Genomic DNA, 16,882 nt, shown 5'->3' with positions numbered 1-16,882 from the left:
GTCCCCAGATATTGTCCATGTATCTTCTGCTACATCTGGCACATAGTAGGTCCTGAATAAGTGTATCTTAATTGCATCTTATTGAGACATTTGGCCATGATGTACTTATTTTCTATGAAAATGTTTAAATATTTGTTTAATTGAATAGTTAGGCTTGTAATTTATTACTGTGACTTATTTGTAGTGTTTTAGGCAACCAGAGGTAAAGGACATAGATTATTTAAGAAAATACGAAGTTTGGCGAAGGAAAAAATTAAAGGGTCTTTTATTTTCTGAAGACATATGTGTAAGTTCCTTGTGATTATAATTTCATGTTTGTTTAACTTAAAATTGTGTTAGATTTAGTTTGGCTGGGTCCACTGGCTCATGCCTGTAATCTCAGAAATTTGGGAGGTTGAGGCAGAAGGGTGACTTGAGGCCAGGAGTTTGAGACCAGCCTGAGCAACATAGTGAGACCCCATCTCTGCATACATACATACATTAAAAATATAGATTTAGTTTACAGAATTGGAGGCTTATGGTGCCTGAATACAATGTATGACATTTTCCAGTCTACAAAATGTTAACACTTCAAACAAAACTTTTAAATAATACATGCTTATTATAGGAAATTGGAAATGTGTAAAGAAGAAAAGGCATCAAAATCTCACCACCAGGAGATAGTCTGTCTAAACGTTTTGATGGATTTGCCTTATTTTTCTGTGATTATTTTTAATAGATGAGATTCTATGTGAGTATACTTCCGTATTTTGCTGTTTTCACTTCATCCTGCATGTTCCTGACCTCTTTTCCCAGTTTGTGATTCCACAGAGACTCAGAGTTATAAATAATGTGCATAAAACGACATATATTTGCATAATCACATTTTTGTGACCAAGCTCTAAAATGTTGCTTTTATATAGAATGAAAGTTCTTGCAAAGTTTTACTTACAGGTGAACCTTTGAGGCCATTACAGCTTAAAATAAAACACTGTCTTAATACCCTTTTGAGAGTCAGTGCCAAGAGCAGTGTTTTTCAGGAAGTAAATGCCATGACCTGCCCTTTTTTCACACTCAGGCTCTTAAGCCTCCTGAGAAAAATTTTAAATGAACTGTCACCTTTTTCCCTCCTGTTTGGTTTAATGAGGTGTTAGATGGACACAACTTGGAACTTTGGAGACAATCAATGATGGAAGAAAAGACTAGTTTGTATCATTGTTTGGATCAAAAGCTCCCAAGTCATATGTAGTCATTTTCTGATGTACTCTTCTCCAGCCATGAGGGCACCTGAGAACCCAAGCTGGCAGTGAGGTAGAAAGGAGTGCAGCTGAATCAGGAGAGTGATGGTGGTGGGGCGTATTCAGAAAAACTAAGACACACTCTACCTTTCCTTTACATCCTACTCCAGAGACTTTTTTAAAAAAAATTTCTTTAATCCTTTGGATTGTTTGTATGCTTTCTTTCGAGCGTTACTTATTATAATTATTAAAGAGATTAAAATTTAATCTATATACTTAACACTGAATTATATACTTTAAAAGGGTAAAGTTTTATGGTATGTGAATTATATCTGTGTAAAAATAAATAAGGGAAAAAATAGGTGGAAACCCATATGAACCCATTCATTCACGTAAATAAACACTAAGTGCCTAAAAAATATTCATAAGCCTGCTTTGGTAGTTGCAAGAGTGAAACACACATAGACTATTCTTTTGGGAGTTTATTGAAATATGATGTGTATTTAAGTAATTCTAATACCAGAAACAAAGTGGTGTGTGTTACTAAGAGAGGTACAGATAAATTTCTGGGGAAAAGTAGAAGGAAAGAGTAATAATTCTAGCAGCAAATGTAGAAGGAATTTAGAAGACGTGTTTGAGTGCTGATTGAGATTTGTGAATCAATGTGGCTTGATCAGGTATGTGGGTAGATTTGGTGGTGATGAGGCAGGGGAGCACCCATCTGATTGCTCACACTTCCTTGGTGAATTATAGGCAAGATTTCACCTGAGGCTGCATAGACTGGGATAGTGGAAAGAAGGGAGATGCTATTAAAGCATCCTTTGGAGAGTTGGAAAGTGTGCATCTTTGGAAATTTCAAGTGAGGATAATTTGTGTTTTTCTCGAGACCCTTTCAGCTGCTAGATGTAAATGCAGAGTAGAAGAATAACTGGATATAGGCAGAGTTGGAATTTATGACATAAGTATAACAAAGGGTTAACAGGCTAGGGGATTTGAGAATGATGAAAAGAAGGTGATGGTAGCAATGGTTTGGGGAAGTAATTTTCAAAGCAGGATCAGCATCACCTGAAAATTTGTTGGAAAGGCAAATGCTTGGTCCTAGACCTACTGAATCAGAAATTGTGGGGACAGGGCCTAATAGTCTTGTGTTTTTGAACAAGTCTTCGGGGAGATCCTGTAGTACACCAATATCTGAGACCCTCTGGTTTGGGAAATATAAAGCACTTAGATAGTAAGTACTATTGTGGGTAAGGGGCAGGAATGAGTGATGATGGATAAAAAAAAAAAAAGAAACACTGTCTGGAATAAAGTCTACATGAGAGTGACATATTGTGTCAGTGGGGAATTCAAGTAAGTGAGCCTTGAGAGTAGGCTGTGCTGGCCAGAGAGGAAGATACTTAAAGGATTTTGGTGGTAGAGCAGTTAAAAGAGACTCAGATATTGGGTGGGTGGTCCATGTCGATGCCACTCTCACCAAGAATCATGATACAGGGGTAAGAGTGGAGAAGAAACTTGTGAGGCCGGTACTGAAATCTTTATTGAATGAACAGTGACCAAAAAGTAGACAGACAACTAAGTAAGAATTAGAGGATAGTACAGTCATTTCTTGCCCCTCTGTTCATCCTCTCCCACTCCTCGGGCCCAGAGGTATCTAAAATATGAGAGAAAACAGCCTAGCCTCTGGATCCAAGGTGTAAGAAGGTTATGCCTCATGTCTAGACTTAGTTCACAGGGCACAGACAAAGAGTATGGGAGGGCTGAGATGAGAAGAAGATTGGGTCAAATTAGTGAATGTTACCAGGTTAGTGTGGAGGTAAATGGCCAGGTATAAATAGGTGATCTGAAAGTCTTAGACTCCTTCTTGTTGCTGAAATAAGCAGAGAATTGAGACATGATGAGGCGAGGTGAAAAGTGTTGTCTGACAAGATTAGAATCAGCACTATTTTAGTAAACTGAAAAAGACAGTCATGGGGAAATGATGCATACATACCTTAAACATTTTATTTCTAGTTGTACAATAATTCATCATATCCACTGTTTGAGCTTCCAGATTGTTTTTTTTAACATAAACCACACCCATATTGTCATCTGTGAATTCCAGGCTTTCAAGTAAACCAGAACTGAAAGACACATATGAAGAAGCCCAAGGGCAGAATCTTTCTAGACTTTTACTTCTCTCTTATCCCTAATTTTTTATGGTTGTGTTACCCACACAACTTTTAAAATAACTCAACCTTTATTGGCTTTTTCCAAAGCATGAAGTTTTGTTTTTAATGCAACAACTCTCTTTTAGTATTTTATGTTTTGTTGCTTTATGTAACATTTGATTGAATTATATAATTACGATGACAGGCATAAATAGGTTTGGGAACAATCACATGTAACTTGTTATACATACAATTCAATGGGAAATGTGAGCCTATGTGAAGTTCCATATGTTCAATGTCCAGTGGGCATGTATTTTATAGAACGAATTAATAGGTCAATATGGCAAATTGGTGAATTAGAGTTCAGATGAGAGAGCTTACTTCATTGTTCTCCACGATGCTTAAAGGAAAGTCAGTGATGTGGCTGAGCGAGGTGAGACAAGTAATTGGTCTTTCCTGAGGCCCCCAGAGGTATGGAGCCAGAGTGAGGGAACTCACTTCTGAGGCAGAGGGTAGGTCACATTGGCAACACTGGCATATGTAGAAATCCCTTATAAGTTCCATTGGCACATTTTCTTCTTTGTTCTTCCAAAAAGACTAATAAAATTATTTAAATTATGAAAATTATTTTCTAATGTATTAAATGTGGTTAATAAGTAAACTTTCTGCAGGTTTCTATGATTTTTGTATCATTGCTTGATTTAATGGTAGTATGATACAATTGACTAGTATGTTAGCTCAAATCCCTCATATGAAATATGTGCAATTGTGATTTCTACTTTTCTAACTTTTAATTTTGGCTTTATGTCTTGAATGTTATGTACAAAGAGGATTTCTCAGTGTACCAAATACATGAAAATATGTTTGAAAATTTCGATAATTTTTTTAAAATAGTTCTTAAGATGTTTGCATCTTGAGTAAAACATTTTTCTATTAAAGCTATTGATGTATTTTCCATGTGATGATGATTAGGCCATTCTTGCATTGCTATAAATAAATACTTAAGACTGAGTAATTTACAAAGAAAAGAGATTTACTTGGTTCATGGTTCTACAAGCTTTACAGGAAGCATGGTGCTGGTATCTGCCCAGCTTCTGGGGAGGCCTTGGGAATCTTACAATCATGGAAGAAGGCAAAGGGGGAGCAGTCACGTCACATGGCAAAAGCAAGAGCAAGCGAGAGAGAGAGAGAGTGCAGGGTGAGGTGCCACACAATTTTAAATGACTGTGTCTTGTATGAACTCACTATCATTAAGACAGGACCAAACCATGAAGGATCTGCCCCATGACCCAAACGCACCCACCAGGCCTCACATCCAGCATTGGGATTACAATTCAACGTGAGATTTGCATGGGGACAAATATCCAAACTACATTATTCCACCTCTGTCCCCTTCCAAATCTCATGTCCTTCTCACATTGCAAAATACAATCTTGCCTTCCCAATGGTCCCTCAAAGTCTTAACTCATTCCAGCGTAACTCAAAAGTTCAAGGTCTCATCTGAGACAAGGAAAATCCCTTCCACTTTTGAGCCTGTAAAATAAAAATCAAGTTAGTTACTTCCAAGATACACTGGGAGTATAGGCATTGGATAAACAAATATTCCCATTCCAAAAGGGAGAAATCAGCCAAAAGAAAGGAAGAAGGGGGGTACAGGCCCCATGCAAGTTTGAAACCCAGCAGGGCTGTAATTAAATATTAAAGCTTCAAAATAAACTCCTTCGACTGCATGTTCCACATCCATGGAACACTGCTGCAAGGGCTGGGCTCCCAAGGCCTTGGGCACCTTCACCCTTGTGGCTTTGCAGGGTTCAGTCCCCAGGGCTGCTCCCATTATTTGGAGTTGAATGCCTATGGCTTTTCCAGATTCAGGGTGCAAGCTGCCAGTAGGCCTACCATTCTGGGGTCTAGAGGATGGTGGCCCATTTTTCACAGCTCCACTAGGCAATAGGGGACTCTGAGGGCTCAGCCCCACATTTCCCCCTTGGTACTGCCCTAGTAGGGGTTCTCTGTGAGGGCTCTGCCCCTGCAGCAGGCTTCTGCCAGGGCACCCAGGCTTTCTCACGCATCCTCCAAAATCTTGGCAGAGGCTGCCAAGGCTTATGCCTTGCACCTTCTGGAGCTGTGGCCTGAGCTATACCTAGGAAGACCCCTTTGAGTCACAGCTGGAGCTGGAGTGGCCAGGATGTGGGGAGCAGTGTCTCAAGGCTGCACAGGGCAGTAGGCTCTGGGCTGGCCTACAAAACCATTCTATACTCCTAGGCCTCTGGGCCTATGATGGGAAGACCTGTTGTGAAGTTCTCTGAAATTCCTTCAAGACTTTTTCCCATAGTCTTGGCTATTAGCACTTGGCTTCCTTTTAGTTATGCAAATTTCTCTAGCAAATGGTTGCTCCACAGCATGCTTGAATTCCTCTCCCAAAAAAGCTTTTTTCTTCTTCTGCCACATGGCCAGGCTGCAAATTTTCCAAATTTTTATGCTCTGCCTACCTTATAAATATAAGCAGCAACTTTAAGTAATTCCTTTGCTCCCTCATCTGAGGATAAGCCGTTAGAAGCAGACAGGCGACTTCTTGAATGCTTTGTTGCTTAGAAGTTTCTTCTGCTAGATACCCTAGTAATCAATCTCAAGCTCAAGCTTTCATAAACCCCTGGGACATGAACAGAAAGCAGCCAAGTTCTTTGCTAAGGCATAATACACGTGACCTTTGCTACAGTTCCCAATAAGTTCCTCATTTCTACCTGAGACCTCAGCAGTCCAGACTTCACTGTCCCTATCACTATCAGCATTTTGGTCACAACCATTTAGTCGGTCTCTTAAAAGTGCCAAATTTTTCTTGATCTTCCTGTCTTCTGAGCCCTCCAAATTCTTCCATCCTCTGCCCATTACACGGTGCCAACGTCACTTCCACATTTTCAGGTATTTGTATAGCAATGCTCCACCCCTGGTATCAACTTTCTGTATTAGGCTGTTCTTGCATTGCTATAAAGAAATACCTGAGACTTGGTCATTTATAAAGAAAAGAGGTATAATTGGCTTACTCTTATGTAGGCTTTTCAGGAAGAGTGGTGCTGGTATCTGCTCAGCTTCTTGGGAGGCCTTAGGAAGCCTGCAATTATGGCAGAAGGCAAAGGAGAAGCAGACACATCACGTGGCAAAAGCAGGAGCAAGCAGTAGGAGAGCGGGTTGGGGGAGGTGCCTCACACTTTTAGATGACCGAATCTCATGATTTAGCACCAAACCTTGAGGGATCCACCTCCATGATCCAAACATCTCCCATCATGCCCTACCTCCAGCACTGGGGATTACATTTCACCGTAAGATTTGGGCAGGGATGAATATCCAAATTATATCAGATGGAAAATATGATGTATTTTTTTGAGAAGAAATTCAAACTACTGCATAAAGGTTTAGAAGATTGTAAATATAGTGGTAACCCATTACTTAAATGGTTGGCTGATATTATTTCTGTAAACATTGGAATTCACATGTTTTTAAATGTAATTTCAGTGTATCTTTCCACAAGTCCATGACCTGACTTTTAAAAATTAGGTTTATGGATTATTCTGATCTAAATATGTCATCTTCTGCCCTATGAAAGAGAATATAGTTGTTTCTTAAATTTTTCTGGAACTAACATTTAAGTGGATGCCCTTGTGATAGTTATTGATACAGTTTGGCTGTGTCCCCACCCAAATCACCTCTTGAATTGTAGCTCCTGTAATACCCACATTTCATGGGAAGAACTCAATGGGAGGTAATTGAATCATGGAGCAGGGGGTTCCCATTCTGTTCTTGTGATAGGGATAACAGACTAATACAGTTATCCTTGTTTTTGACTATATAAACAGTCTCCCAAGAGGAAAATATAATTATTTTTAGTTAAAAGAACCTCTTTTAATGTAATGGCATTCTAAATTCTCTGTAGTCAATGTACTTTGGCATATGGTACCAAAAAACATATATTTATAACACTAGGAACTAAAAGAGCTAAAGAACATAACTTAGATAATGGAAATCTTTAAGGTCTTACAGTCAATCAACTACTCCATACTTTCTCATGTAACTTGAGATGTAACTCTCCTATATCACAATATGTATATGGCCTATAAGACTGTTGAGTAAGTCAGCAGTTAATTTGTCCTACTCAGACTGGCTCTTGTCAGGAAGAGTTATGTTCCATATCCCTTTTATTTATGAAATTAATGTCTTTATAGTCCCATGCCAGAAAAAAATTGTCTTTATTATGAGATGATACATTTTATTTTGTCAAACAGTTAAAATTTTCTAAAATATTTACTATTTTGCCTTGGCTGCCAGGAATTTTAGAGCTAACTCGTAGTGTCTATGCCGCGAAGGTTTTCATATGATTATCTTCATGTTCTACCGCTCTTACCAGTCTGTAATTTTTAATTTAGTAAGTCTATCAGGTGTTTTTTAGTATAATTATTCTTAATTTCTTCTCAAAAATTTATGGTAGATAAATTCAATAAACCAGCAGACAATTATTTTACTGTTAATTCTATAATGCAAGTAATAGTGAAAAGATGGCTTTTTCAGAAATTCTTAGGAAATGCTTTGTTCAAATAGGAACTTAGTAGATGTATTTTGTTAAGCATATGAAGTATTCATGTTTAGTCTTTTATTGCTAGTTAAAAGTCAGCATTAGGATAGATTGTCATTTCCAAAGCCTATATGTTTCTGTTTTGTGTGAGTCAGATTTAAAATTCAGGACTGGAAGCTGAGTGTCACATAATCTCTAGGATAGCAGTGCACGTAGAGTTCCGGCCTTGGCTGTTCTTAAATGTCTACAGAGAGTTGCAAACCTTTCAACTTCACTCTGGGGAAGAGATGGTATGTGTGAGATGACCAAAGTTGGCCCAGGGAATCTTTGAAGAAGATGATAGTTTGTCTGATAGATATTATAAAATGACTTTGAAAGGAGGAGGTATGCCTGCTTTGAGTCTAAAAAGGAAAGAAAGCCTTTTTCAGTTGTTCATATTGTTCTTTTATGCATAAGAGGGTTCCCTTATGCCTTTGTGCAACTTTTGAATGAATACAGTCCCTTGAAAATGCAAACCACTGCATAAAGGTTTAGAAGATTGTAAACACAGTGGTAGGTAGCCCATGACTTAAATGGCTGGCTGACATCATTATTTATGAAAACATTGGAATGTACTTTGTAAATGTAAGTTAAATGTATCTTTCCATAAGACCATGACCTGACTCTTAAAATTAAGTTTGTGAATAGTTCTGACCTAGATATGTCATGTCCTGCCCTATGAAAGAGAATGTAGTTATGCCTGATTTTTCTAGAACTGATTACCTTTTAAATAGATGTCCATGTCTTTCATTCCTTCCTTCTCATTATAACCGTTGGCTTTCGCTTATTTTACTGCTTATTAGTACGTTTACTGTGATAGCCAGGATAATGGTCCCCCCAAGGACATACATACACATCCTAGTTCCCAGAGCCTGTGAATATGTTACATTACATGGCAAAAGGAAATTAAGGTGCAGACTGAATTAAATGTGCTAATCAGTTTACCTTAATTAGGGAGATTATTCTGGATTTTCTGAGTGGAGCCAATATAGTCACAAGGGAGGCAAAAGCAAAGGTCATAGTGAAGTAACATGAGAGGGACTTGACAAATCATTGTTCGCTTTGAAGACTGAGGAAGGGGGCCACCAGCCAGGGAATTAGGAGACCTCTAAAAGCTGCAAAAGACAAGGAAATGATTTTTCCCTGGAGCCTCCAGGAAGGAACAGAGCTCTACTGACACCTGTGATTTTTGACCCCCAAGTGAGACACTTGTCAGATTCGTGACCTGTAGAGCTGTGAGATAATAAATGTGTTTTGTTTTAAAGTCATTAACCTTGCGGTAATTTGTCATGGCAGCAACACAAACTAATATATTTACCAATGTTAGGGAAAGGAAGATGAAAATCAAGGCAGTCTGTACAGGACAAAATTTAGTGTGAGCTGAAGTCGCAGCTCTTGCTCAGAGGGAGATACAAGGCTGTCAGTGAATTTCAGCTCCTCCTCTTACTGTTTTCCATTAATCCAGATAATCTGCAATTGCCTGTTGCCAGTCTAATGACTTGAATAGGCTTCAGAACAATATACCTTTAGTTCAGTCGGCCTCCAGTTCACCCACTTGGCTCTCACCAGAGTAATGTCTTCATAGAACAGATTTAATCCTGTTATTTCTCTTTAAACTGTGCTTTGTGATTTCCCATTGCCTACAATACAAAGTCCAAACATACAGCATTACATTCAAGTCCCCTCCATAACAGAAGCTTCTGCTATAGCCTTACATCATACTTCTCATTTGTATGCATTCTTTTTTTTTTTTTTTTTGAGATGGAGTTTTGCTTTTGTTGCCCAGGCTGGAGTGCAATGGTGTGATCTTGGCTCACTGCAACCTCTGCCTCCCAGGTTCAAGCAATTCTCCTGCCTCAGCCTCCTGAGTAGCTAGGATTACAGGTGCCCGCTACCATGCCCAGCTAATTTTTTGTATTTTTAGTAGAGACGGGGTTTCACCATGTTGGCCAGGCTGGTTTTGAACTCCTGACCTCAGGTGATCCGCCTGCCTCGGCCTCCCAAAGTGCTGGGATTACAGGTGTGAGCCACCATGCCTGGCCCCTTATTTGCATGCATTCTATGTTCAATCAAGGTGAAGTACTTATGTCTGTGAACCAAGCATACCATTTTGCACTTTGGTCCTTCAGATATGTCATTTCAGTGACCTCCAATGCCCTCCCAGATTGTCAGACCTGCTGGCAAACCTCTATGACAAGGTACAACTCTAACATTAATTCCCTGGAAAATCAAGAAATATTCTACAGCAAATAAATTGTTTGCTCTGTCCTTTATGCCTCACTGTTGCTTGTACGTGTTGTGATATTAAAATATTGTCTTTCCATTTCATTCTTTTAAATTAAACTATGAGCTTCTTGAGGGCAGCAACAGGATTTAATAACATATCTGTGGGATCTTAGTAATTCACATAGCTTATACACTACGTACTTAATAAATAAATATTCAATGTACAAGTGATTATGTTACCTAACCTGGCCAGAAGACACAGAGGTGCTATTAGAATGCACGTTTCTGAATCCCAGGTCAGTTTTTGGTTGCATTCTGACTCTATAACTTAAGTACCTAAAATACTTTGTATAGCTATGTAACATTTTTCATTTTAAATAAAATTTAGACAACTTATTCTGTTTTATACTACTCTCCTTTCTATCCCTTCATTTAACACTTGTGATTTCATTGTTTTATTTTATTGAAAATGAAAGCATCAAATAGCTTTTGTTTTAATTTTCCCCTGCCTCTATTTGGAAGAATTATTTTGCACAATGTAACTATTCTTATTCTTAAAATATTGTGTAGATTCTGAAACTTAGTAGCATGACACATATCAAATTCTTTTGGCTTTAAATATTTGAATTTTCTTTCAATATTTCTGTTTTCTGCCTTTTTAGATTTGGTATTCATGTTAATTTCTTAGTGATTACATGTAAGGTTTGACATGGCCATACAGGTCTTTATGAAAATGTATTTGGTAGAACTTGGAAACTATAAAACACTACACAAATGGAATGAATTGTTTTCATAATTTTTATCATCACTTTACACTCTGACTGCAAAACATTCGCAGTTTTCATGATGATGGGAATAATTCCGCTGGGAATTTCTCTTTTTGCAACAGCTGTCAGAATTCAGTCTTAAAATGGTTGGCATGCTTTTTAGTGTGATCAGTAAAACACATCCTTCATGCTACATAGTTAATTTATAGGTTTGGTTTATTAATTTAAAAAAGGATTTTTTTCAAGATGAATGAGTCCATGTTGGTATTAAAATTTTACATAAGAACCATCATCATTAGTTTAAAAAATAGTAGACAGCCGTTGATGAATCAATGAGATTTAAACATATTCAAAACAGATTTGATTTTTGAAATATTATGAAGGTATTGATAAATATTCAGAAACTGTAGAGTTTTAACTATGGAAATATTCAGCCTGATGTAACATATTGCTTGGATGGCCACTGTCTGATGTGAGGAAAGCTAACTTGTTTTAGAATGGCTTGAAAAGCTGGGCAAAGCCATGGTTCAGAATGTGTATTTAAGATTTGAATTCTATCACATGTCATCAGTGACTCACCAGCAGTATTTTGCTTTTTTTGTTTTCAGGTTAACTTTAAAATAATCAGCTGGTTTAGCTATTAATGTTTCCACCAGAAAAGAAATGTCCTGTGAGAAACTTGTCATCCTTAAATGTGCCAGACATGTCTTCCATTGTGCATCAACAAACTGGCATTATGGTCTTTTAAAAGCCAGTCTCCAGTGAGTTCACTTAGCACGAAATGAGTCTACAGAGCTTAATCATGCTAGAGACTTAGCTCACCAGAGTACCCTTTTCCAGGAAACATAAATGATTCTCATGGGTCTCATGTCAGCTTCTCATCTTTTTACACAATACCAGATACATTCTGACACTGTCTTACTCATTGTGTCTTTTTTGAGGAGTTCCTTCACTTGTCCCAGATTTTTACCATCATATTGCATTCTCTTATGGCAGTCTTTTAAGGACATTAATTCACAGCGTATGATGACTTCTGATTCATTCCATGAACTTGGAGCTTAATATAACGTAACCTTATTATGTGGCCAATTAAAGTGATACAGTTTTAGTGAAACTACCAGCTGCCACTGTCCCTCGTTGTGGGATGTGCATCACTTTGGAAGCCTTCAACCTTATCTACTTGCTCAGGTGCCTTTTCTTTATTATACAAACTCCAAAATAAATTTATTTGAACATAGTCTTTATATTGTGATCTTTTCGACAGCTTGCATGAATTCCCACGTTAATTTGATGTTATTACTGTAGCTCTCCATATATATTTTTTTAAGTTGAATACATCTTTTTTCTATCAAAATAACCCTGTTTCTTTGGGTAACTATCAATAGCAATTGTTTTATTCATTGCTTTGCAGGTACTACAGTGCAACCATTCTGCAGATGTCTGGTGTTGAAGATGATAGACTTGCAATATGGCTGGCTTCAGTTACAGCCTTCACAAATTTCATTTTCACACTTGTGGGAGTCTGGCTTGTTGAGAAAGTGGGCCGCAGAAAGCTTACCTTTGGTAGTTTAGCAGGTAGGTGCCTGCATGAAGAATTCAGTTATAAACTTTATTTCCTAATAACTTCAAGTTTAACCTTCAAAAATACAATACTTACACCACTTCTAATATTGGTTTCTCAGACAAACAACAAAAAAATTAGAGTTCTTCTAGACCAAAAAAGAAAAAAAAAGAGCTTTTAACAACTGTTACACTACATGACTAGAAACTAGAATGAGTAGAAACAAACTGCAAGAATAATTTGGATCTACTGAGGGTAACATTTTTCTGTTACTTGAGTTCCACTCAAAGGTACAAAAGTAAAAAAAAAAAAAAATTGTTTTTTGTTCTATCCTTTTTTGAAAAACTAAAAACTTTGGATTCAGAAACTCACTTTTTAACATATGTTATATTTTTAAGTTTGGAATACAATGGAATTAAATTTGTAGCATTTTTTTTCAAAGCTCTTTCAGCAATGGAATATTAGAACCATGTAATTTCTTCACAAAGCAGGGACAGACTCTTTTTGTGTTTGAAACAGGCCTAAATTCCAGGGTGAATTCTGGTTGGTTAAATGTATTTTCTATGATAGCAAAATAAAGCAAAACTTTTTTTTTTAATTCCCAAGTATCTTTTGTGTTTAAATTCTGCCCATTTTATTGATTATTTCACTGTACACAAGGACTGTTTCATTGATAGAATGAGACCCACATCTTTAACATTGATTTTACTTGGCTGCATGGTATAATTTTCTATTTTTTTTCAAATATATAAGTACATGCCTATGTATCAATTAGCTATACTCTAATAACTCTTTTATAAGTTTATTTGGAGTGAGAATGCATTTTTCCATTAAAATATAGTTTCCAGGGCAGCATTAACTAAATTCTATTTTAACCAAATTGTATCAAAAACATTGATCTAATAGAACTGTTTCAGGCGCTCATCCCAGATTTGATGAGAAAATACATTCTAAGTTCCAAACCCAGTTATCAGCAATACATACCCTCTCCTGACCCTCATTCCAGAAGGAAGAGTAGAATGCTTTGACCTCCTGTTCTTGCCTAAGCAGTGGGAGCCCTTGAATCCAGTAATGTGCGCTGAACTGCAGTATCAGTGCTGGAGGGAAAGGTGAGAGATTGTCTGATTAAGGGGCAAACGTGATTGCCAACAGCCAGGATATATACTGAAGTAAGACAGTAGGTAAATGAATAAAAGTGAGGGACAAGTAAAGGTTTCAAAACCATGTTTATAAACTTGTTGAAGAAACCAGAGGTATTTAGCCTGGAGAACAGACTAAAGGCAGAAGCCTACCAGGTATCTTATTTTAGCAGATAGTAGATGTTAAGAGGACACAGATTTTTACTTAATATAAGAAAAATATTCCCAATAATCAGAGCTATCCAGCAATGAAATGGGCTGAATCATTAGGATAGTAAACTCCTAACAAAAGGATAGATTACCATCAGGCAGTGATGTGTTAAAAATAAATTTCCACAGTGGGCTGGAAATTGGATTTGCTGACCCTTGATTTTCAGATGAATGCTAAGAAGAGATAATAGCTGCTTTTAAATATTTTTAATGGATGACACCCTTCTTTTTAAATAGAACTCCAGTATATTGCTACCTCAAGAAGTCTATTTTTTAGATAGAACTTAATTGCTTCTTCAATTTGGGATTTGGCCTTTGAGATCTGGGGAAAACTGACTAAACATTATTTCTAGCAACCTGTCTTCCTTCATTTGGTATTCCAATAAAACACTTTCTTGTCAGTTCTATAGGATTTTTGAGCCCTTATTGATACAGAGCTCCAGACTGTTTGGATTTGAATAGTGTGACTTTGGGCAAGGTTCTATTTCCTCATGTGTGAATGGGGATTAATTATCATCCCTACTTCACAGAGATGTAATGAGGATTTAACACATTTACAGATGTATAGGATTTCAAATACTACCTGACACAGAGAGTAAAGGGCTCTGAGCATTTTAGCTGTCACAGCATTATTGTTACCAAAGAGTGAGCCTTTGTTGTTTAAACAAACTTAGTGCACAAGCAGCCTCCATCGTCATAATCTAGGAATCTTCCTGAACTCTTCTGGCCTATGTCATGTTTCCCTCTCAGTGTAGGTCTTCCGCCCAGGGATTTCCAGAGCCATCCCTGACTGTTAAGGGGAAGTATTCCTCGGGAAACACCAAGGGATTTCAGGGTCTGCCTCTCGTGAGCAACCTATAGGCACTTTTCTTTCCTGCCTTGTTCTCTTTGCAGCTGAAACCCACCAAGGCCTCAGTTCTGTCCACTACAAACACTGTACAGTGATTCCTTAGCTTGAGAGATACAGTCTATTTGATTTCCTTATTATGTGGCCAATTAAAGTGATACAGTGGGTATTACAATGGTTTGAGAGGCAGAAGTCCTGGTTTCTTGTCACAGGCCTCACAGGTCTCTTTTACCTGTACACATAGTAAATGGTGCCATTCATGTGGTTCTGCTGTTTCAGTGATTAAATAGGTCCTACTAGAAGATGATCACTAATGGACCTTTACACTTTCAGAATAAGAAGTACCATTCAACAACCTTGTTAACACATTAGTATTACTCCAGTGTGACCCTCACTCACAATTGATTTTTCTTTCACATTCCTATACTGATTCAGTGTTAGTTGTATTTTTATTTCAGTGTGTTCTTATTTTATTCATTTATATGTAGATATATACTTGACATTTTAATAGTACTAACATACTGTTCTATGTTAAATTTCTTAAATTGGCTATAGCCTCGAATTTTTAACCTTTGATTCAGTATCGTTCCCTATTTTGTGTTATTATGATTTATTTTATTATATTGGACTAAAAATAATGAAAAATGTTCTATCAAGATGATTTTTTTGTTAGATATTCATTCTTTTAAAATGATTACAAATAAAAAATATGTAAGCCTGGACAAAGGAACTCTTTATACAAAGAAATACAAAATCTGTAGTCCATGAATAATCTTAAAGGTAGGACATTTTTGGTGTTTGACTTTTTGTATTTTCAAAGCTTGTTCAGAGAACTGGACTTTGCTGGTAAATATTACAAATTTAATGACAAATTCTTGGTTCTTTTGATGTTGGAAGATTTGTATCTATGTAGCTTTATTGGTAATGAATCAGAAGGCCAGAAAGACTGTGTTTTTCCCCCCTCATGTATTTTGGTAGTGTAATATTTCTGAAAACTTCACTCACAGACTGTCTTCATCACAATTGCCAAGGATACTTATTTTAAAATATGGATTATTGGGCCTTAACCCAGATCTACTAAACTAGAATTTCTGAAAATGAGACTTGAACTATGTGCACTTTAGACAGATTCCCTTGGTGATACTTATGCACACAAAGTGTGAGAACTACTGCTCTAGTAGACTCATGGGAAGGGAAATTATTTTGTTTTTTTGAGTATTTACTAATAAGCCAAACACTGTACCTGGTACTGATTATTACATCAGATATTTTTAATAATGCTATCTATTCAGCACTTTTCACTTACTGTGGCGAATATTTTTATTTGCCAAATTATATCAAAATTCCAAAATCTGACACTGTATTTGGTTAAGAGAGACTCTTCTCTTGAAACATAAAGAACATGCCAAAACTAGACAGTACACCAGATAAAGTTCTTTCATCCAAGCCTTCTTGTATTAGACTCAAATCCAGGTTGTAATAATGAATAACTTGACAATAACCAGATTGATTTTAAACACTAACAAGGGACTGATAAAACATCTGTAACTAACAAAATATAAGGAAAAAGGTAATTCAAGTTGTTTTATGCTTTAATAGTGTATATGAGTAGATGATAGGACTAAGCGATTATTTAAAAATTTATTTTATAAATAAAGTCATTTAAGATACCATTTCCTTCTTGTAAGGAGCTTATCATGTCATAGGGGTTTTAGCCCTGTCTTGGCATCATAACCGCTTGTGGAACGCTTTAAAACTCAGATATTTTGTACTGATCTTCTGGAGACTCTGATTCAGAGGTTGGGGTACATCCAGGCATTTGCTTCCAATAGGAAGCCAGGATTGAGAAGCATCACTATATGTAATAACAAAAGAGTATAATGCTGGGTTTTAAAATATTTTCCTCCAAAATGGGCCAAAATAAAAATAAATTTGGCTTAAGAAGAGTTAACTTTTACCTATTTAGGAATTTTGTATATCCAGAATAGTTTATTTCTCATAATTTTTAGGTGGGTTGGACCTTAAGAGATAGATGTAGAATCATATTATCCATATTGCAGAACTCTCATTTGGAATAGTTGTACCATACTATCCTCATGACTATAATTGGATGGTCTTAACAGTTTTTGTTTTTGTTTTTGTTTTTTTCAAAAATAGCCAACATT

The 16,882-nt window shown here is 36.8% G+C and overlaps 1 protein-coding gene across 1 annotated transcript in view; it reads left to right on the top strand.

Annotated features, from left to right (window-relative positions):
* SLC2A13 (solute carrier family 2 member 13) overlaps positions 1-16,882 on the top strand; it is a 367,606-nt gene that overhangs the window by 231,857 nt on the left and 118,867 nt on the right. The window contains exon 5 of the mRNA XM_032173708.2: positions 12,372-12,535. Coding sequence (XP_032029599.1) covers positions 12,372-12,535 — 164 coding nt within the window. The remainder of the gene's footprint in view (positions 1-12,371; positions 12,536-16,882) is intronic.

This window comes from Hylobates moloch, unplaced genomic scaffold, assembly GCF_009828535.3.
Source record: "Hylobates moloch isolate HMO894 unplaced genomic scaffold, HMol_V3 SCAFFOLD_13, whole genome shotgun sequence".
Lineage (NCBI taxonomy): Eukaryota > Metazoa > Chordata > Mammalia > Primates > Hylobatidae > Hylobates > Hylobates moloch.
Note: the sequence above shows the minus strand (reverse complement) of the source record. Positions and strands in the feature narration are given on the sequence as shown.